The 24,227-nt window shown below is 40.6% G+C and overlaps 1 protein-coding gene across 1 annotated transcript in view; it reads left to right on the top strand.

The window, feature by feature from the left end:
* Nucleotides 1-23,915, top strand: part of LOC136886147 (potassium channel subfamily K member 18-like) — a 153,359-nt gene extending 129,444 nt beyond the window's left edge. The window contains exon 2 of the mRNA XM_067158888.2: nucleotides 22,761-23,915. Coding sequence (XP_067014989.2) covers nucleotides 22,761-23,713 — 953 coding nt within the window. The 3' untranslated portion in view covers nucleotides 23,714-23,915. The remainder of the gene's footprint in view (nucleotides 1-22,760) is intronic.
* The last annotated feature ends 312 nt before the right edge of the window (nucleotides 23,916-24,227 follow it).

Genomic DNA, 24,227 nt, shown 5'->3' with positions numbered 1-24,227 from the left:
CTATAAGTACGGACCATGAAAGCATCAATGGCATTATTCTTTATTTATTCGAAAAAAATAGGCCTACAGTCATTTGTTTAATAATCGTCAGGCGGTCGAGTAGATTAGCAGTTTGCCTCTTTTCTACCAATACGAGCGTTATTGAGAGGCAATGCATTATTTCACTTAAGCACCACCACGAACGCTAATGTCAGTCAATGCATTGTTTCACTTAAGCACCACTACGAGCGCTAATGAGAGTCAGTCCATTATTTCACTTAAGCACCACTACGAGCGCTAATGAAAGTCAATGCATTATTTCACCTAAGCACCACTACGAGCGCTAATGAGAGTCAATGCATTGTTTCACTTAAGCACCACTACGAGCGCTAATGAGAGTTAATGCATTGTTTCACTTAAGCACCACTACGAGCACTAATGAGAGTCAATGCATTGTTTGACTTAAGCACCACTACGAGCGCTAATGAGAGTCAATGCATTATTTCACTTAAGCACCACTACGAGCGCTAATGAGTGTCAATGCATCGTTTGACTTAAGCACCACTACGAGCGCTAATGTGAGTCAATGCATTGTTTCACTTAAGCACCACTAGAGTGCTAATGCGAGTCAATGCATTGTTTCACTTAAGCACCACTACGAGCGCTAATGAGAGTCAATGCATTGTTTCACTTAAGCACCACTACGAGCGCTAATGAGAGTCAATGCATTGTTTGACTTAAGCACCACTACGAGCGCTAATGAGAGTCAATGCATTGTTTGACTTAAGCACCACTACGAGCGCTAATGTGAGTCAATGCATTGTTTCACTTAAGCACCACTACGAGCGCTAATGAGAGTCAATGCATTGTTTCACTTAAGCACCACTACGAGCGCTAATGAGAGTCAATGCATTGTTTGACTTAAGCACCACTACGAGCGCTAATGAGAGTCAATGCATTGTTTGACTTAAGCACCACTACGAGCGCTAATGAGAGTCAATGTATTATTTCACTTAAGCACCACTACGAGCGCTAATGTCAGTCAATGCATTGTTTCACTTAAGTACCACTACGAGCGCTAATGTGAGTCATTGCATTGTTTCACTTAAGCACCACTACGAGCGCTAATGTGAGTCAATGCAGAGTTTCACTTAAGCACCACTACGAGCGCTAATGTGAGTCAATGCATTGTTTCACCACGGCCGACTGGATTCCTCGCTGCGCTCCTTATACCGGCCTTGACAATCGCTTGTGAAGCCCAGCATAAAGCTGTAATTGGAAAGTTTCACCGTAATGCCGCCGGAGCGCTGGCCTACTACCCACTGACAGGAAGCTGTATACCGCAAATTGCCGCATTACCAGTTTTATTTATATGGTTTTGCTGTCGTAAATGTTGGCAATGTGTTCGCAATGAGGTGCTTGTTGGCTTTGAGTTTATTTTTTATTGTGTAGTGTGGTGAATATTTTTTTAAATTGTGTTTACAAATATTGGAATTTGTGACATTCTTGTGCACCTTTTCGAACTTCGAGCAGAAATTTTATGGAAACAAGAACAAAGTGATTTTTCGCTGTAACTTCGTCCTGAACAAGGATTTTAATTTATGCGCTAATTCGTTTTTTAATGGTGTGGTGATTTGCTTTTCTTTAACTGTGATAGGAAATATTCGAATATATATTGCTGTGTGCCTTTTTTGTATACCGAACAGGAAAAAAAGAGCAAAGGGACACTATCATTTCACGAATTCTCTGTAGACCAGGGCAAAACTACGGAGTGGCTAAAAGCTGGTAGCACTCTCATCTTAGTTTTCCGTTTCTATTTCGGGTATTTACCTTCGTTCTTTCTTTCTTTCTTTCTTTCTTTCTTTCTTTCTTTCTTTCTTTCTTTCTTTCTTACTCTGTTTACCCCTCCAGCGTTGGCTTATCTCTCGGACTCAGTAAGGCATCCCACCTCTACCATCTCAAGGGAAGTGTCCTGGAGCGTGAGACTGCGGGTCGGGAATACAACTGCGAAGGATGACCAGTACCTCGTCCAGGCGGCCGCAACTTCTATGCTGAACAGGGGCCTTTTGTTGGGAATGGGAAGATTGGAAAGCATAGACAAGGAAGAGGGAAGGAAGCAGCCGTGGCCTTAAGTTAGTTATCATCCCGGCATTTGCTTGGAGGAGAAGTGGGAAACTATGGAAAACCACTTCGAGGATGTCTGAGGTGGGAATCGATATCCCCCTCTACACAGTTGACCTCCCAAGGCTGAGTGGACCCCGTTCCAGCCTTCGTACCACTTTTGAAATTTCGTGCCAGGGCCAGGAATCGAACCCGGGCCTCCGGGAGTAGCAGCTAATCACGCTGAATTTTCTTTCATAGAATAATCCTTTAGGCGGTGTCGTATTTGCCATATGACAGCAACACAACACATTTTTATCCAAGATAATCTGAACTTCATTTAAACATTGACAAGTTAGAATCACTACTGCTATGACGGTAAGGCCAACATATGAAGTGTTGTTACCTGAGCAATGGGGCCGATGACCAAGATGTTAGGCCCGTTTAGACAACAAGCATCATCATCATCGAGCAGAGAACAGTTTACAATTTATTTACTCAAAATACTTTTCCCTTACTGAATTTTGTTAAATTCTTCTTTTTCTTCTTCTTCTTCCGCTATTTCTTTTACGTCCACAGACACAGATAGGTCATATGACGCCGGTGGAATAGAAAAGGGCTAGCAGTGGGAAGGAACCGGCCGTGGCATTAATTAAGGTACAGCCTGATGTGAAAATGGGAAACCACGGAAAACCATCTCCAGGGCTACCGACGGTGGGGTTCGAACCCACTATCTCCCGGATGCAAGCTCACAGCTCACAGCTGCACGCCGCGCGGACAACTTGTTACGCCCTACTGCATTTCAAGTAAAAATTATTGTCTGAATGTAGCACGGCCAACTTGCCCGGTATTTAATATTCTAGTGAAAGGTATGAATGAAATGTAATCTGAAACTATATATATTGAATTAAAATTTAAACATGCTTGAGTCAAAATATTTATGTTATGCATACAACGAATATGGAAAAAGTAAGACTTTTATGTTTTGTCCAGCCCCCTTCCTGAGAGCAGCGCTTGAAGAATTTTAAAACTCTAATTGAACAATGACTATTAATCTCAATATTAACATCAGGAGACAAAAGCATTGTGGTAAGTTCTGCTATGTATCAAAATGCCATGATAATAAAAACGATTACTATTATTCCTCACAATTAAGGAACGTCAGTTGGACTACTCCATCCTCCGCAGTTTCATTTCACGTATCAATGAAAGTAGCCTATAGGATTAATCATTTTAACAATATTAGTCAATCTAACACACTATTTTATTCTCTAAATTAAGATACATCGGCAATCAGAGTCAATATCAGAACGTCAGCTGGACTAAGTCATTTCCCCGCAGTTTCATTTCACGACATCACTTTGGCAAATATCAACGAAAGTAACCTTTAGGATTAATCATTTTAACAGTATTAACCTATGTAACATTCTCCATAACTCTAAATTACGATAAATCGGCAATCAAAGTCAATATAGTTTCCATAAAGAAGTATGCATTTCTACCGCAAATAGGTCGGCCGCCAGCGCCACGTGTCGAGCTGTGTAACTACTCCGATTACAGTGTGTGGACCCGATTGCCAAGGCCGATAAGGAGCTAGCTAAAGCGACGCATCAAGTTGGCCGTGGTTTCACTTAAGCTCCACTACGAACGCTAATGTAAGTCAATGCAGAGTTTCACTTAAGCACCACTACGAGCGCTAATGTGAGTCAATGCATTGTTTCACTTAAGCTCCACTACGAGCGCAAATGTGAGTCAATGGAGAGTTTCACTTAAGCCCTTATAATTACATTCGGTGTGGAGATTTTTCAAAAATCAGAAAGCGCCTGAAAATATTGAATCAAAGAACACGTTACGGAAAGAATTGTGTGAATAAGTTAATTTGGCCAGGATTTGTAAAAAAATAAAACGAATAAAGAAACAAGCGGTTTCAGGCGGTTTTTCCGGAACTGCATTTGGCCGGTAATGATTTTTGAAAAAAAAAATTTCAGTTTGATAGAGCTATCTAAGACTCACAATTTGAAACCCTTCCGGGATCTTTATACCTTCAGCTTTCGGCACAATTGAGGAAATTGTTTTATTTTACGTTTTTCGTAGTGTGGGGGACGCCTACTTTGTCTGCTGGGAAATGTTTTCAATTATTAATTTATATGCACTATAAAACTTTGCCATTCGATTTCGAATTGTATGAATCGTCATTACTTCCTACGGGCATATTATATCCTGAAACCAGTGGAAGCTGGTGCAGAAAATCAGGTGTGTGCTGTAATACATCCCCCCTCCAAAAATAAAAACATTTAGAAACATATGCGGTTTACAAGAGGCTCTCCACTGAGCTTTCTATACTGAACAAACACGCAAACAACCCCAACTTATATAGACATTCCTCATACAAAACTAATTAAACACATACTAACACCTGCAATGCAAAACGTTCACAAACTCGGCAAATTACATGTTAAGTTGTTATAGTGAAATTTATGATCTAGATATTTTGTAATTAAAGGAAATGACAATTTCATGTCCTTATTTTGACAACGTGAAAAGTACAATTTGTACAGGTCGTCGATTTACAAATTTGGCTATAGAATAGACAAGTTGGGCGTATTAAAAGACCTGGCGGGAACAGCTCTACAGTGTTTTGTTTTTCCGATTTCCTTGAGCAATCCCCTCTTAATTACTACCGCTGAGTCAAGAGGGTTCCACCTGCCACGTTTTCATTTCGATCGAAATGCTGGTGTGACCAGTGCTGCTTCTCTGTGGTCGAACTAAGACTCGCTGTGAAGTGATGTCTTGGCTGTTGTTTCCTCAGCACATCGGAAAAGTTGCGTACGCATGCGCAAAAGGCAGAGTTCCTGCTTTCTGGCGAAAGGCTTAGAAATGCTCGCTGAGCTGTGATCTGCGCAGCACCCGGCGTGAAGCGCACGACTAGTTACCTGGTTGTGAGGGGAGTTGAATGATTTCCTATTCTTTTTATTTTACAAGAATGGCCGTTGGTTAGACACCAATTGGCCAGCTGGTGGTGATAAGGATCGTGCTATATCTTCTCGCCATGAGGCAGTTAATGGGTTGTAACAGTTATGAGATTATTTTTATTAATTATATCAGTTGGTGACTTCTGCATCAAGGTTTATTGAGTTAGATTGGTGTCTTGTAGAAATTGGATCAGTGCTCTGTAGATTTTGCTATCGTGGTCTTGTAGAAGAATGGTAACATTTGTGGGGATATGTAGTGACCGAAGCTGTGCGAATAACTTTCTTCGTTGTTGCTCTTACCTGGAACAAGAAAAGACTATGTGATTCAGATCCGCATCACCGTAACCGCCATGTGGGCAAACTGTCGTGGTAGTCACTCCGATGCGGTGGTGGTGGTGAGGGTAGCATCCGTGTCCAAGCCTCATCGTGATTATGGTTGTTAGATGTATCCTTGCAATATTGTATCTCCAGAACCAGGGTTTTTGCGGTATTGTTGTTTGCAGTGTTGCGTAATATGTTCCTCGGTGGTGTCTAGTTCTTGTCCATTTATCTTTCCACTGGGTATAGACTCTTCTTTTGACTAGCGGAATAAAGTCAGTATATGGAAGCTGTATCCCTTGAAACATGCCACTGATTATACTTCCTTTCGCGAGATGATCGATACCTTCATTGTATCTTATTCCATTGTGTCCTTTTATCCACAGAAAGTGGATTTGACTACCGGATGTTTTAACTTACATCGTTTGAAGATCATAAATGTAAGGACTTGTGGTACCGTTTTTAGTTGAGTGTTGCAGTTTTTCCAAGATACTTCTCGCGCCGGTGAGTATGAAAGGCTGGGACGTCAGCGGTTAACAGTTGTATTTATAGGAAGTACAGTTCGATTATCTACGTCTAATAACCGAAAACCGTTTATAGGTATTTCGTTATAAGGAAGTATATATGAGTCAAATTCATGAGGAGTAGTTAAGTCTGTATATTCATAACTTCAATATCATTGATGGCCCACAGTTTTTACGGCAATAAGAGGGTCTATTGATTCATCAAGAAGATAGAGAAGTCGGAGTGATGGTAGAGCGATGAAAATGAGTGTAATTGCAGGGAGAATTGTTCAAATTACTTCAATTGTTTGTCCTTCAAGTAAATAACGATGTGTGAATTTGTTAAACAATAAACTTTCTATGATAAAAGCTACTAGAACAGTAATTATTAATAGAATAAAAAGTGTATGATCATGGAAGAAAATTAATTGTTCTATTAAAAGAGAGGCACTATTTTGTAGATTTAAATTCGATCAGGTTGCCATATTCTAATAAAAGGATGAACTTTATATGTAGGGCTTAAATCTACCGCACTATTCTGCCATATTAGAAATTAGTTAATATAGGTAGCTCGGAATATGAATGTTCAGCAGGAGGATAGGATTGATATCATTCTAATGAGCTTACCATGTTTATAGGAAATAATACAGTTCGATTTGAGATTATACTTTCTCAAATAATGAAAATAAGGAAGATAATTCCAATAAAAGAGATAGTTGACCCTAGACTTGAAACAATATGTTCTGAAAAATGGTAAGAGAGACCGCATTTTACGGCAGCAGTGATAGCTAGAGTTTCGGCGGTATAAATAGATGTTTCTGTAGGAAGTTTGGGTTGGCCATATTCTTTCGTGAGTGAGCAATAAAATGCAGAGATTTTTGAGCCGTCGATTTCCTATTCTGTGGCTGGCGTCTTTCTCCATGTACTGTATTTGATTGTAGATCGCATTATCAAAGTAATTTATTTTTTAAATAGACAATGTTTGAAACAAACAAAGCATGCAAAGTCCGCCCTCTAATTATTACAGTATATGAAATTTTACAATGGTGACGTGAATGAAATGACCAAAGTATGCATTTTACCTTTGAAATAATATCGTAATTCTCTGCAGACTTCCTCTTTCCTCTCCATGTCTTTCTATAACGTTAATTCATTTTGTGATCTGAATAATCTGATAATAGAAGTGTGGGGTGGGAGGTGAAATGTGCGGGCTTATATTTAATCTACTAATTTCGTCCATAACGACAGGAAACGCCACTATGTGGGTTATATTTAAGGAAGGTCTCTTTGCTCTCATTTTCCGTTGATTCATACTTTTTTTCTGCCCGCTCCGTGGTTACAACCTCGGTGTGGCTGCAGGTAGTTTCAAGGGGCTGTGGCTACGAGCATGGCCCCTGTCTTCGCACTTGATGTAGCGGAGAATGTTCTGTGAACCACGAGCCTAAACCGCAAAGCGGGCTTCGTTTCCAGAATGGCAATGATGTATTGAAACTTCGATATATCTCGAATTCCATTAACAAATCGATGAACAGTCCCCCTCTCACATACAATATGTACCTTCCTCTTTTGAGGGAATGATGCATTACGGGTGTTGCTAAACACTCCTTCACTTGCGCGCTCGGAATGTGTCGATATTATTATTATTTACCAATATCGATACATGCATACTCGATCAAATGGAAACATCGATAAAGTGTAATTTCCCCAACAACGCACTGCATCATGGGATTGATTAACAGTACGTGCCTGCAAGATGGGAGGCGGAATGTTCCGCCACACCCGTCAATAATGTTGGCGCTATTCTCTCGTCGGAAAACAGAGCTAGTAGAATAATTATATCAGTTAATTAATAGAGAATTATTATAATGAAGTAATAAATATCTGAGCATACAATTACTAGCTCCCCATGTCATTCGCGTGACGACATGAAGTATTCCGAGTACCTGTAGATTGACTTTATGTTCCATTTAAGCCCTAGATATCACACAGGATCTTTTCCTGCCTTTCTATAAGACTCTGGAAAGAGGTCCAAAATTGTTTATTTTTTATTTATTTATCCGATATAGAAAGCCAAGAATAACGGCTGAGAGTATTCGTCTTGCTGACCACACGACACCTCTAATCTGCAGGTCTTAGGGCTGAGCAGCGGTCGCCTCGCAGGCCAAGGCTCTTCAAGGGCTGTAGTGCCATAGGGTTAGGTTATTTATTTATTTATTTATTTATTTATTTATTTATTTATTTATTTATTTATTTATTTATTTATTTATTTATTTATTTATTTATTTATTTATTTATTTATTTATTTATTTATTTATTTATTTATTTATTTATTTATTTATTTATTTATTTATTTATTTATTTATTTATTTATTTATTTATTTTGGATGGGGCACCAGTCATGGCAACTATTTTTTCACACGGACGCGGGATCTACCAGACAAACGGAAATATACAGATGGAAGTGCGGAACGTAAGGTGCAGGGGAATGTGTGAATAATATCGAGTAGGTTTACCAGTTGTAGGATATAAAGCGACGAATCTGTCAGCCATGAAGTCCTTGTGCTACATAATGTTTATTCTCAAGAGAGTTCAGTAACCTTTAGGATAAACCCTCAAAGTAGTTCTCTAGATTGTCCACAACACGTTGTCGAAGATGCGGGGAGGTCAAAATCGCACGGAGACAAATCCGGTGAAAACTGGGAAGATAGCTGAAGCTAATATGCAACTTACATGACCAAGTATCCTTGACTTCGTCCAGGAACTCCTCCTTGGTCTCGACTCCAGCATTTACTGCAGTATCATTAAGATAAGCACCAGAATTCAAATTCCTTATTAAACAAAAATATTCTAAATATGTGAGTGTGACTTGATAGGAACTGAGGATGTTCTTTCAAGAACGAAACATGTGTTTCTGTTTTAATAGTGTGTGTGTTTTAATAGTGTGTGTGGTTTAATCCTTATTTAATAACGTGTGTTTTTTATAGCTATGTTATAGTGTAATATGAGCATTTATATTTAACTTGTGCGTTCCACAGACTGGAAAGCTTTGAAGTTACATCATATTACGAGTATTCGAGACATTTCTTCAACAATAAACACTTTCCCTTCCTTTAGCGACATCCTCACAGCGATGCTGATGTGAAATCTACTGAAAAAAAAAGTTTGGAAGTAACCTTTACAATATTGTCAGCAATCCTCAAACACGAAACAAACAACAATTAACATTGGACATTATATTCGATACATTTCTCCTAAATGTGATAAAAATACGTTTTATACTATAGGTATGTCGTAATAATCGATTTTTTTTAATATAGTGATTATATACAGAATGTTTCAGGGGCATAATTTCACGTATGTATTTCTTACATGTAGGCAATCAAAATAGTTCTTTACAACATGTGTCCGAAAATGCTTCATTTCCGAGTTATGGCCTTCACAACTCTGAATTTCACCGGAACGTTTTTCTTCCGCAGGTCATTGTCATTACAGAAGATGTTCAAAATGTCCACCTCCTGCTTGAATACAGACCTCACATCGATGTCTCATTGACTTGTATCGAATGTTTCCTGATCGATGGATAGGTAGTGGTGGCCCGATTGCTTGGTCTCCACGCTCACCTGATCTGAACCCTCTCGTTTTCTACTTGTGGGGCCATTTAAAATCATCAATGTATTCGTCTCCGGTGCCTGATGTGTAAACCCTTCGGAATCGAATTGTGGCATCGTGTGAGGTCATACGCAATACTCCTGGAGTTTGGGATCGTGTTCGCAGGTCAATGAGATATCGATGTGAGGTCTGTATTCAAGCAGGAGGTGGACATTTTGAACATCTTCTGTAATGACAATGACCTGCGGAAGAAAAACGTTCCGGTGGAGTTCGGTGTTGTGAACGCCATAACTCGGAAATGAAGCATTTCCGGACATATATTGTAATGCACTATTTTGATTATCTACATGTAACAAATACATACCTGAAATAATGCCCCCTATTTTTGAAACACCCTGTATAACTAGAGGAGCCGTGCTACTCTGCAGCATTCATTATAAATAGGTTAGATACTCGTCTTGATATGCCTGTCGTAGTCTTATGGTTTTGCCTGCCCTTTATAACGGTTGTATGAACATCTAAAAAGATGCAAGTTATGGTATGCCACAGTTCGCAGACGGAATCCATCCACTCTCACGTCATCATGCCGTCTGTTTGGTAAAAATCTATCCATATACTCGCTTTTTTTTTATCCTGCAGTTCTTGATGTAAAGCTTGGTGTTGTGTCGTAGAAGGCAACGGTATTTTAATGGCAGTTCTTATATATAGAACGGTTGTCTTGTTCGCTCATAGCACAGTCTCGAAGGAGCGTTAATTGCCATAAAGAGTTTTTCTAAGATACATGGCCTTCACTCTTTCTAGTGTAGCTAGGTTATCCTTCGATAGGTGTTCCTAGATAATGTCTAAGGCGTATGTCATGATGAGGTCTCTTTGTACATAGACTTTTTTTTCTCTTAGCAGCATGTAAGTTGTTGTCCGACTCGTTGGCTGAATGGTCAGCGTACTGACCTTCGGTTCAGGCGGTCCCGGGTTCGATTCCCGGCTGGGTCGGGGATTTTAACCTTGATTGGTTAATTCCCATGGCTCGAGGGCTGGGTGTGTGTGGCGTATTGAACATTAGAAATCAGCCTAGATAGGGCCCTAATCTTCACATACATGCAGGTCGCCTAATAGGCCTCTCCGGAGGCCATACGCCATTTGATTTGATGTACGTTATTAGGAACTCTCTGTCATCTGTTGAATATATCTGGAAGCTGGAAAAGTTTAGAGATTCAAGGAGTATCTAGCAGGGAATAGTATTCTTCCATGATCAGAGGAAATGTAAGTTATACTCTTTGGCTTGACAGGTAGTAATCAAACAAGGCTGCATGCAATGACATTACTAAGGTTGAAAATCACATATCAGAATATTAATGACAGTGTTGGTTGCTTAGCAACCTGCAAAGTACAGAATGTATTGCGGGTTAGGGTAAGCTTTCGCCTGTAATTACTGGAGTGATCATTTAATGATTTGATTTTATGATTACTGAAAGTTGGCTCAACTTCGAGACCTATCAATCCCTCATGATTCACCGGCAGATAATTCCGGAGAAAATAAAACAGAAGTGAAGCAAATTGATCCAGTAGAACGGACGGACGGATTTGCCAAAGCTGTTTTTAGTAAACTCTTTTAATATATAATATAGACGGGGTCGTCAAATTTCGCCAGCATATCCAATTCGTCGCGCTGGCCCCGTGGTGTAGAGGTATCGTGCCTGCATCCTACTCGAAGGTCCCGGGTTCTATTCCCGGCCAGATCAGGGAATTTTACCTAGATCTGAGGGCTGGTTCGAGGTCCACTTAGCCTACCTGATTACAATAGAGGAGTTATCTGATGGTGAAATGGTGGCCCCGGTCTAGATAGCCAAGAATAACGGCCGTAAGGATTCGTAAGGATTCGGCGTGCTGACCACGTAATCTGCAGGCCTTCGGGCTCAGCAGCGGTCGTTTGATAGCCCAAGGCCCTCCGGGGCTGTTGAGCCGTGGGGTTTGTTTGTTATCCAACACGTTCCAATAAACGCTTTCGACTGTAATTCATTCGACGTCCCATTCTATAAAGGCTGCATACAATTGCAAAGTTATTGAACAGAGAATGGATGCACCCGGGAAGAATTGCTAATCAGTCAACATTATTAGGAGAATATGGAGTAGGGAACTGGTGGAAGGAAAAGAAGTGATACATATCAGATAGGAACAGAATTAAGCCTAAGGCAACCTAGACAATATAACTCCGTTGAAGTCTAGAGCCATTAGGTACGTATATTTGAGTTATAGCATATAACTATTTCATCGTCGTAGTTCTGTTAATAGGCATGTGCTTTGTTTTCGGTTTTTTTTCAATAGTCTGAAAAGACAATATTAATATTCATTGATATTTTTGCTTTGCTTTTTAAAGTTCCATTTATTAACATAATGATCCCCACATTTATTCCAGGCTATTCTTTCTCTGTTCAATTACTAAATCATCTACGTTTGCCGAAAAACTGCTTTATTTTGATTTATTTCTGTTTTATAACTATGCTGAAGGATATTAACTTTTTTTACTGCATGTATCACAATTTAAGAAAAGATTACAATAAACAATACCCTCTCTCTAATCTGTGATTTCCAAGATTATGGGAGACGAGTATTATTTAATTTAATTAATAAATGCTTCACAGTTCATCGAAATTCTATTCCTCCGTACCCTTACAGGTAGACCGACTATACGACAAACAAATGAGTTGTTCCCACCTTAGAGCAGCAATAAATCATCATCCAGTTGTGAGGTTTCTCCTCTAAAATACGTTTCTAAATGACATGCTCGAAACCTGGAGGGCTCTATCCTCTGTGATGACGTCATTCTCGTTACGGACGGTGTGTGTGGCTAGGTGCCCTTCGGGAGGGGAACCCCCAGCCTTCAAAATGTAAAGTAGCAGTCGGAGCTCTCCTGAATCTTAAGGCGATCTAATTTCCCGTCTCCGTCTAATTGTCCTCTCAGGAGCTCAAAGTGTCCACCAAGTGTGTCTCTTTCATTAACAGAGCACGTGACTGTAGGTACAGTGCTCTCCGATAACACTGGTTCATTAGCACCCTGCTGGTACAGTCTGCTTTGTAAAAATCTAGGTACTTACTGGAGCACATGATAAAAGATCCGAAGATGTGTCTAGTTGTACACTTCTCCCCAGTAACATTGCGTCCATAGCACTGTACGTGTCTCTGGATGTATTTTCTCTCCACTAACATCGCGTCATTAGCACCTTACCTGTTCTCTGCACGTACACTTCACCCCAATAACATCGCGTCCTTAGCACCGTACGTGTTCTCTGCGTGTACACTTCTCTCCAATAACATTGCGTCCTTAGCACCGTACGTGTTCTCTGAGTGTACTCTTCTCCCCAATAATATTCCGTCCTTAGCACCTTACCTCTTCTCTGCATGTACACTTCTCTCCAAAAACATTGCGTCCTTAGCACCTTACCTGTTCTCTGAGTGTACACTTCTCTCCAATAACATTGCCTCCTTAGCACTGTACGTGTTCTCTGGATGTACATTTCTCTCCTCTAACATCGCGTCATTTGCACCTTACCTGTTCTCTGCATGTACACTTCTCTCCAATAACATTGCGTCCTTAGCACCGTACGTGTTCTCTGCATGTACACTTCTCTCCAATAACATTGCGTCCTTAGCCCTACACATTCGCTGTATGTACACTTCTCTCCAATAACATCGCGTCCTTAGCTCTACATGTTCTCTGCATGTACACTTCTCTCCAATAACATCGCGTCCTTAGCACCTTACCTGTTCTCTGCATGTACACTTCTCTCCAGTAACATTGCGTCCTTAGCACTGTACGTGTTCTCTGGATGTACATTTCTCTCCTCTAACATCGCGTCATTTGCACCTTACCTGTTCTCTGCATGTACACTTCTCTCCAATAACATTGCGTCCTTAGCTCTACATGTTCGCTGTGTGTACACTCTTCTTCAACACTGGTCGCTGGTGCCATGGTAAGGTATAGGGGTCTTGCGTATTAAAGAATTCTTGTCAGCTAACAATTTAACGTTGTATATTATCCACCTTACATCATCGGAGCGGGCAACCCTACTGAAACTAAACATAAATTACGCTAACCTCGGTGGAGTCCTGGTAATGACAGTGGAGTGGATGGAACGTCCCTTTAAAAGATACAGACACTCCAAGTTGTGTATTCGAGTCGTTCAAAAGTTTTGAAATATTTAATCGAATTCTAAACGAGGTTGCTTTATTACCTGGGTGTATTTATGGAGTTTTTCCGTATTTTAAAATTGTAATTCTGTTGCCAGCCTACCGAAAAATGCAATCCCCACCTTGCCCCACTCCCCGACCTGTTTCCAGCCTTCTCTTCAACTGCTCACTTGCGTGCTGTTTCATTTCTTTCTAGCTGTTAGTGCTCTAATGTCTCAGGCTCAGGAATTCGTTCAGCCTGACCCAGAGTGACCATATCCGTTGATGGACGTAACGAAACTTCTCAGCGCAGACTTATTCAACTCGCATCATTCAACTTTCCAGACTACAGTGTGGCTCTTATTTCCTACTTCCTACACTGTTGTCCAGGCTGTTTCGTCATATTATTACCTACATAATACCATTGAAAGTACAATATTTGACAATTTACGAGTATTTCAGTTTCAAATTGAAGACAGGATTCCAAACCCAACTAATTCAAGATTCTATTTTTATTTTTATTTTTTTTGTGGAGCAAAAAATGTATGATTTTGGAACTGGCACTAAAAGTATTTGTTGTATTACATTCATGATAATACGTATCCACTGTGACAAATATTTGATGCAGTTTGTACTGATATAGTCCAATTAATAGACATGTGTTTGGAAAATGTTTTAGAATATTTCACAGTACTCGTTGGCTGAAATATTGTGTAATAAATTAACAAAGCATACATATATTAGCCAAGGGCCGTAGCCGTGTTGAAACACCGGATCCCGTGAGATCTCCGAAGTTAAGCAACATTGGGCGTGGTCAGGAGTTGGATGGGTTGCCACGCGCTGTTGGTGGGGGGTAAGGGAGTGGAGGAGCGGAACAGAACTGGCCACCCTACCGCACGTAAACTCCGGCTCAGGATCACCTGTGCGGAGGTTCGAACCTGCCTTCGGGCAGAATAACCCTTACCTTTACATATATTTATTTCTAAACGGATTGTTTTCATACAGTTCAAAAATGCAATCTATTTGTTTCGATTATGGCACGTTTACCAATAATAAATAGTTTATTCTCTTCAGGTTGGCCTATTTGCAATACGAGTGTGTTTTGTTTCTGTATGCAAAATAATTGCAGTTCATCAATGACATGTTTATTTTAAATAATTGACAGGTTGTAACTAATTACAACATGATTTGATGAAATGATGAAACGGTACATCAAAGCAAAAATTGGATGTCGTCTTTCCAGGGTAATGTGAATGCAAGAAAAAGTGATAATATAGTCCCTTTTAGCGCCCCCGAGTTATTAAAAAAGGAGTATTTAAAATAGAATTGTCGGAGAAAATAATCAGATGCGGAACAGTGTAATTCAATCAGTCGCCACTGATCTGCATATAGGGCAGTCGCCTAGGTGGCAGATTCCCTACCTGTTGATAAACAAGACTTAAATAATAACAAGGGAGTTGAAAATTGATCAAACTTTGGTTGCCAAATTATGCCAATCCCTAAGTCCTCTTCCTATGAATGAATATCTGCCACAATACGTCCTCTTTAATTCCAACTTTATCTTCATTTTATGATCTTTCCTACTTTTAAAAGTTCGACTCAAGCTTATTCCACGCCGTCTCTCCACTGACAACTTGGAGCATACCGCTTAGTCGAACAGCTCGTCTCCTTACTCCCAAGTCTTCCAAGCGCAAAGTTTGCAACATTTTCGTAACACTACTCTTCATTCGGAAATCACCCAGAACAAATCGCGCTGCTTTCCTTTGGAACATGTCTACTTCTCTTATCAAGTAATCCTGGTGTGGGCGCCATATACTAGAACCACACTCTATTTGAATCGGTCGTTTGAATAAAAGGTACATGTACATAAAAGTAAATTTTACGTGAGAGACATAAACCTGAATAAGTGGTGAATGAGTGAAACTATGAAAGCTGTATTTTGCCAGTGCATATGACTAGTAAAGGACCTTTTATTCGCGTAATACGAATTTCAGGTTCCATTCCTAAAGGGACAAAAGGAAATTTTGTTTTCTGGAGAAGTACCCTTTCCCAAGTGAATTTTCTTATAAATTAAACACACATTTGCATCCCTGTCTTTTAAATTTCGTTTTTAATTACATTAATAAAAGAAGTTTGAAACCTTCCCCTCAAGTTATCTGCCTGATGCTATCACATGTTAAGAAATGTTTGCCATTACCTTGAGTAGTTGGGCCTTCCGAGACGACGGCAGGCCGCCCCTGCCTCCTTATCATGCGGCACACATACTAGACCGGAGCGGTGAAGATGACAATACGGCCCTAAAGCGCCCAACTTTTATAGCATCTCAGAGGGGAAGTCCCAGAACTCTCCTGAGCTAGGCGGAATGCCTGTACACATCCCCAATTTTAATTGGCTAGAAAAGTATACGCAAAATCCCTGATTGGTTAATAATTAAGGGAAAAGGAAGCCGTAGGAGTGTTGTCAACCTTAGCCCATGAAAAAAACATAGGCCGATAGCAGAGACATCTAAAGGCTAAAGATCCAAGTATCTTGATTTATATTAGTTCCGAATTCACCACATAGATGGCCTTCTAGAAGGCGCGCAGTTCAACGAAACGGAGGAGGTGTATCTCAATCAATCAATCAATCAGTCAATACTGATCTGCATTTAGGGCAGTCGCCCAGGTGGCAGATTCCCTATTTGTTGTTTTCCTAGCCTTTTCCTAAATGATTTCAAAGAAATTGGAAATTTATTGAACATCTCCCTTGGTAAGTTATTCCAGTCCCTAACTCCCCTTCCTATAAATGAATATTTGCCCCAGTTTGTCCTCTTGAATTCCAACTTTATCTTCATATTGTGATCATTCCTACTTTTATAAACGCCATTCAGACTTATGCGTCTACTAATGTCATTCCACGCCATCTCTCCGCTGACAGCTCGGAACATACCACTTAGTCGAGCAGCTCTTCTTCTTTCTCTCAATTCTTCCATACCCAAACATTGCAACATTTTTGTAACGCTACTCTTTTGTCGGAAATCACCCAGAACAAATCGAGCTGCTTTTCTGTGGATTTTTTCCAGTTCTTGAATCGGGTAATCCTGGTGAGGGTCCCATACACTGGAACCATACTCTAGTTGGGGTCTTACCAGAGACTTATATGCCCTCTCCTTTACATCCTTACTACAACCCCTAAACACCCTCATAACCATGTGCAGAGATCGGTACCCTTTATTTGCAATCCCATTTATGTGATTACCGCAATGAAGATCTTTCCTTATATTAACACCTAGATACTTACAATGATCCCCAAAAGGAACTTTCACCCCATCAACGCAGTAATTAAAACTGAGAGGACTTTTCCTATTTGTGAAACTCACAACCTGACTTTTAACCCCGTTTATCAACATACCATTGCCTGCTGTCCATCTCACAACATTTTCAAGGTCACGTTGCAGTTGCTCACAATCTTGTAACTTATTTATCACTCTATAGAAAATAACATCATCCGCAAAAAGCCTTACCTCCGATTCCACTCCTTTACTCATATCCAGTACAATATCATTACAATTTCTCTTTTCGATCAAGATGTAACGTTTAGACATCAGATAATTACACTAATATCCCAAGCAATGCACTTAAGTCGTTTTGAAAAACAAAATCACTAATACTGTACAGTAAGAATAAAAACCGAGAACTTTTAATAGGTTCTCTGTACGAGGATCGGAATGCTGCTTCTAGCAGTGCTTCCCGCTCAGTAGTTCGCTAGTTATTCACAACGTCATGACAGAATCTGCTATGTTCATCACCAATATTCTGTATCAGGTTCCTTATGTCGTTGATCTTCTTAATATTAACGGGAAGATTTCCATTATAGGCTTGAAAATCGAGTAGTGTCGGTAAAGCTGGACGAAGTCATGTCGGCTTAGACAAAGCAAATATATCTGACATTCTGGGAGGCTGGAGACCCACTTAGACACTGTTGGAACTACGCATGTTGAAATTCATTTTACACAGAAATCTGGAAAATATTTTGTCCTATCTAGCTATGTTTCTTCCAAAATAATTACATGATAACACTGATTTTTTTGCGTGTATCATCGCGTCTATATTTCAACTACAGGAATGTGAGAAAACATGCTTTTGGAAAGAAGGGAAAATGTGCCCTTTTCCACGTGACCAGTGACTTATACGCGCTGTCCTTTACATCCTTACTACAACCCTCAAAAATCACATGAAGAGGTCTGTAAGCTTTATTTGCAGTCCCGTTTATATGATTACCGTACCCCAATGAATATATCTCCTTATTCCTAGATCCCCATGAGTTATTGTCACCCTATTCATTCGTAGTTACCACAGGACTTCAAAATTGAACTCCTACAAATCGGATCTTCTTCTACACACTGTTCTACAATAACTCTGTTCCTAATACTTCATGGCCATGTTATATGCCACGTGTGACCTTCATGATACTCGGTTGCGCAGCAAACCAACAACAGGGAGAGCACTGTTAGTAGCTTTCTTCAGGTAAGGCAATAGCACTTCCAGATATCTATATATAAAAGAGTTTACTAAGAACAGCTCTGGCAAATCCGTCCGTCCATTCTACTGGACCGATTTGCTTTATTTTTTGTTTATTCTCTCCGGAATTACCTGCCGGTGAATCATGAGACATTGATAGTTCAGCAAACTTTGAGTAATTGTAACATAAAATAATTAAATGATTACTCAAATAATTGCAGGCGAAGGCTTACCCTAACGCGCAATACATTCTGTACTTAGCAGGTTGCCAAGGGAGTAACACTTTCATTAACATTCTGATATGTAATTTTTATCTTTAGTTTGATTACTATCTGTCAAGGCAGAGAGTGTACATTTCCTCCGATCACGGAAGAATACTATTCTCTGCTAGATACTCTTTGATTCTCCAACCTCCCTCAGCTTCCAAATATACTCAACAGATGGCAAAACGTTCCTAATAACTTGCATGCTGATAAGAGGAAAAAAGTCTACGTACAAACAGACCTCATCGTGACACACGGTTTAGACATTATCTGGGAACACCTATCCAAGGATAACCTCGCTACACTAGAAAGAGGTACCTTAGGAAAGTTCTATGCCTGGCAAAAAAAAACGCTCCTTCGAGACTGTCCTATGAGCGAACAAGACAAGCGTTCTATATAGAACTAATTTTAAAATACCATCGCCTTCTACAACACAATACCAAGCCGTACATCAAGAACTGCAGGATAAAAAAGCGAATATATGGGTAAATTTTTACCAAACAGACGGCATGATGACGTCAGAATGGATGAATTCTATCTGCAAACTGCGGCATAACATAACGCGCTTCTTAATAATGTTCATCAACCCATTGAAAAGGGCAGGGAAAACAATATGACTACGACAGGCACGAGTTATGTGACCTATTTATAACGAGCAGCAAGGGTCCTCTAGTTTTTATTTTAAAAATAAGCGGTAAATTTTATGGATCTTACACAAAATTCTGTGGTTTACTCGGTTGTGAAATCGAATAAAACAGACCCTAGCTCAGTATCTTTAACGGTAAAGAGTTTGTGATGTCTCAACTTTTCCAGTCATTCTTCAATAGAACCACCACTTTTAGACTTGCTTGGAAATCCACTCAAGGGCGTTCAAACGACATAACAATGGTTAAAATCGGCCCAGTAGAACTTTTATTGTTAAAGTTTGAAGCAATGGGTATATTGTAAAATCATGCCATCAGAGGCCAATGACCTAGATGTTAGACCCTAAAAACATCAATCACCTCCATCATCATCGTCTTGCTCTATTAGCATGGATTTGTTTTTGGGCTGGGGGTGTCTATTCGGATTTAGCGTAATCAATTTTGCGTGGACAGAAAACAGACAGTGTGGTAACCAGGCAACCAGTGTTGGTCATCTTCTTCCTCACGTTATTACACTGCCTTCTATATGCAGTAGGTACAAATGGCGCAACATTTTAAACGAGTTTCAGCTGCCTTTGGCCTTTGACTGGTCACAGCAAAGCAAAGCAAAGCCCCTTACACACGATAACGTCACCGAAGACAGCAGTATTTTTCTCTTAAAACATATCTTGCGAATATTTATGGCCATATAATTGTGTGCTAAATCAGCGACCATTTTGTTGGACGTAGATCTTGATAGGTGGGGCTATCTTGTGACATAGCAGGGGATTTATTATTAATCGGTTTATTATATATTTTCCACAAATTGTAGATACAATTCAGGGATGGTGAATGGAGAAAAAGCATAGCCCAACGCAGCTGCTTCCATCCCTACATAAAATTAAATTATATTAAATAATTACAATTATAGGCTACATAATGTGCTTATATACAGTACAATTACCGTATTTACATTTACGTATTTTTACATAATATTCACAGGACCTGTTCAGCATTCAAGTAATTCTGCTTACACGCACGTGACTCCCCACATATACTTCAGCTAGGCCAGCTCATTCATACACACATAGAGTCTCACTCACTCGGGATTACATATACTTGCACCCATGCTTCCACACATATTGAACATGCATACGAGTAGAAAATTACGTTATGTGCACAAGATTTCATTAAATATACATACTTTTTACCTCTTTACAAAAATTTCCGGTAGAAACTTCTTTTTTTTTTTTTTCTGTGGTGAGAGCTCATTTCCATAGCCGAGCAGAACGAATAAAGAAGGCACTTTGATAAAATTCTGTTGTTGCAAGTTGAGGGGAAAAGGACACACCTCGACATCTTTGGGCGGAACGGTAGTTCAGCTGTAAGCGGTTGAAAGGTTTGATGTGAATGTTACCTGCGGGAGATGTTGGCAAAAAAGCAGTATCTATTTGTTTAGAGGGAGCTGTTATGGGAGGCAGTAACGTGGCTGTATTTAAATAACCGGTGTTGAGCAATTAGTCGTTCTGCTCAGCGTTGAACTCCCTCTAGTTTCGTCATGTTCTCTGCTGCAGAGGGTTGCCAGGAAGGAAGCCCGTGCAACAGTATTGGCCGTACTAATATCAAATAGGCCATCTAAACCCTGTTGTGTTTTTTGTTTTGTTTTTGTTTTTTATTTTTTGTTTTGTTTTTTCTTTTTCTTTTTTTCTTTTTCTTCCAGTAGAGATCTGCGGGTAAATCCAAAAACTCTGTATGCTTTGTACTTTGCACCTTATTTCCTCAACATGTTTGTTAAATTTTAAAGTGTTACAAATGCGAATGCGAAGCAATTTTCTTAAGATGCAACGCGTCAGATTTTTACCACGGTGTGTGCTGGATATTTCTGGACGTAGATCATGAAGCTACTTACTTCTTTTGATTTATTGGAACTCTCTATATTCCCTGTAGGTGGATTGAAACAATGCATGCAGCCCTGAAAATGGTTTTCCGTGGTTTCCCATTTTCACACCATTCAAATGTTGAGGCTGTACCTTAATTAAGGCCACGGCCGCTTCCTCCCACTCCTAGCCCTTTCCTGTCCCATCGTCGCCGTAAGACCTATCTGTGTCGGTGCGAAGTAAAACAACTAGCAAAAAAAAAACGAAACAATGCATAATCTGTACCCCTGAATGTCGTAAGAGACTACTAAGAGGGGAACAACCAAATAATCTGTACTCACCCTATCGTCTCCTGAGCCCGAAATCCGTTCTAGCCTTTCAGGCAAGCAACTCAATCATAAAATCATCCTAGGTGTATGAGCTACGAATTTTAGGGAAATAAAATATAATAAAGTATAAGAATACATTCTTTATTTATTCCTAAAAATTACAATCCTTTTTCTTAATGAGCGTTATCCGATAGATTAGATTAGCAGTTTGCCTTTTTTGCTACCACTATTAGCGCTAATGTGAGTCAATGCATTGTTTCACTTAAACACCACTACGAGCGCTAATGTCAGTCAATGCATTGTTTCACTTAAGCACCACTACGAGCGCTAATGTGAGTCAATGCATTGTTTCACTTAAGCACCACTACGAGCGCTAATGTAGTCAGTGCAGAGTTTCACTTGAGCACCACTACGAGCGCTAATGTGAGTCGGTGCAGAGTTTCACTTAAACACCACTACGAGTGCTAATGTCAGTCAATGCATTGTTTCACTTAAGCACCACTACGAGCGTTAATGTGAGTCAATGCATTATTTCACTTAAGCACCACTACGAGCGCTAATGTGAGTCAATGCATTGTTTCACTTAACCACCACGACGAGCACCAATGTCAGTCAGTGCATTGTTTCACTTAAGCACCACTACGAGCGCTAATGTGAGTCAGTGCAGAGTTTCACTTAAGCACCACTACGAGCGCTAATGTGAGTCAATGCATTGTTTCACTTAAGCACCACTACGAGCGCTAATGTTTGTCAATGCATTGTTTCACTTAAGCACCACTACGAGCGCTAATGTGAGTCAATGCATTGTTTCACTTAAGCACCACTACGAGCGCTAATGTGAGTCAGTGCAGAGTTTCACTTAAGCACCACTATGAGCGCTAATGTGAGTCAATGCATTGTTTCACTTAAGCACCACTACGAGCGCTAATGTGAGTCAATGCATTGTTTCACTTAAGCACCACTACGAGCGCTAATGTAAGTCAGTTCAGAGTTTCACTTAAGCCGGTATAACTACATTCGTTGTAGACATTCTTCAAAAAAATTAAAAAAAACCAGCTCAGGATATTGAACCAAGGAACACATTACAGAAAAAATTATGTAAATAAGTTAATTTGGCTTAGGAATTGATTCAAAAACGAAATGAGTAAAGAAACAAGCGATTTTAGGTTATTTTTCCGGAACGGCATTTAGGCCGGAAGTGATTTTCGAATATTTTGTTGGTTTGATAGAGCTATCCAAGACTCACAATTTGAAACCTTTCCTGGCCCTTTAGTCCTTCAAATTTCGGCACAATTGAGGAAATTGCTTAATTTTTTACGTTTTTCGTAGTATGGTGCTAAAAAGTATTTTCAGCATTAAAAACATGTCCATGTTTCTATGTTTTTAAAAACATGCCATGTTACTATGTTTTGCGTGTAGTGGAGAAATGTGCACGCATATATTCTTTTTTTAGCTTGTTACTTTCACATAATAATACTAAATGAATGGGTATTAACGCTAGCCTGTGTTCTGCTGTTGTTTCAGGGTATGGCAGCGTCGCCCCCAAGACGCCCTGGGGCAAGGTGATCACCATTGTGTACGCGCTCATCGGCATCCCGCTCATGTTGGTATACCTGTCGACAGTGGGGGACGTGTTGGCACGCAACTTCCGCCGGTTGTACGGCCGACTGTGTGGCAGCAACAGCACTTCCGGTGCCTGCAACGGTCGAGCGGGGGGCAAAGGTTCCTCCAACTCCAGCAAGTCAAAGCTCAGCGCGTCGACGGACACCTACCTCAGTACAGGATACTCGAGCTCAGCGACGGGCAAGGGACACAACAATATCAGCGCTGACGGGTCAGCAGTGAAACTGCATCACTACCACACGCATGGTCCTGATCACGGTAGTGATGATTTAGCAAAAATGGACAGAACTGGAAGTGTTGTAGTGTTGGACTGTGGTGGGGAGGGCATTGGCCCATCTTCCACATCCTCCTCGACTGCTTTGGACCCGTCAGGGAAGAGACGTCGTCATGGAGACGGAGCTGTAGTTTGTTCGGAGCCCGTACGGATACCCGTGTCACTCTGCCTCCTTATAGTGTTGCTGTACATCTGTGGTGGAGCATTACTGTTCAATAGACTTGAAAACTGGTCCTTCCTAGAAGGATCTTATTTTTGTTTCACTAGTTTAGGTACTATAGGGTTCGGAGATCTCATTCCAGGTTTGTATCATAGTTACCAGATCCAATATCAAACCTCTCAAGCAAACTCTTCATCGTCAGCGGAACAGTTATCAGTTTTTGCGTCTTCAGCGTACATTCTACTTGGCATGGCTCTGATCGCCATGTGTTTTAATCTAGTGCAGGATGAGGTGGTGATAATAGTGCGGAGATTGGCGCAATACTTCGGCGTAGGTGCAAGCAGGTCTGATGAAGATGACGAGATGATGGGAGACGTGGTGGATGGAGAAGGAATCGCTATGTCAGTGGTATCGTCCTGACACCGGCAGGAGAATCCCAGACACAGATGTGAGGAAGCAGCACCCACAGTAACAACAGCTGTAAAACCGATCAGCAATCAGCAGAAGATAAAACCTTCCCTAATACAGTTCCCACAGCAGCAGCATCATAGTCTACCCAGGAGAAGGGGCGATACCGCCCCCGGAACGGGCGGATTGCCCAGGAGAAGTGATACTAGACAGATGAGGCGTCCCGGAAGTGCAGCAAGTGGCGCAATCTCGCCAGGTTCGAACTCTGGGGAGCCACTAGTTGAGTACTTTGTTCCTAGGAGTGTTAGTGAGTTTAACTTAGCGAGTGTTGTTAACGATATGGTGGTTGTACCTCCCCCACCACCAGCTTCCGTGATAAGACCTTCCTCAGCAGCTTCAGCGCTGAGGACACCTGGTGGTAGAAGTGCGTCTGACTCAACCAGGTCCAGGGAGAAAATGGTTACTTTCGAAGATGATCCCGTCGTCCAAAATCCTGCTGCCGCTACGGCTGCGGCGAACAGGAAGA

Source organism: Anabrus simplex, chromosome X (genome assembly GCF_040414725.1).
Source record: "Anabrus simplex isolate iqAnaSimp1 chromosome X, ASM4041472v1, whole genome shotgun sequence".
Classification (NCBI taxonomy): Eukaryota; Metazoa; Arthropoda; class Insecta; order Orthoptera; family Tettigoniidae; genus Anabrus; species Anabrus simplex.
This window is presented reverse-complemented; position numbering and strand designations above follow the sequence as displayed.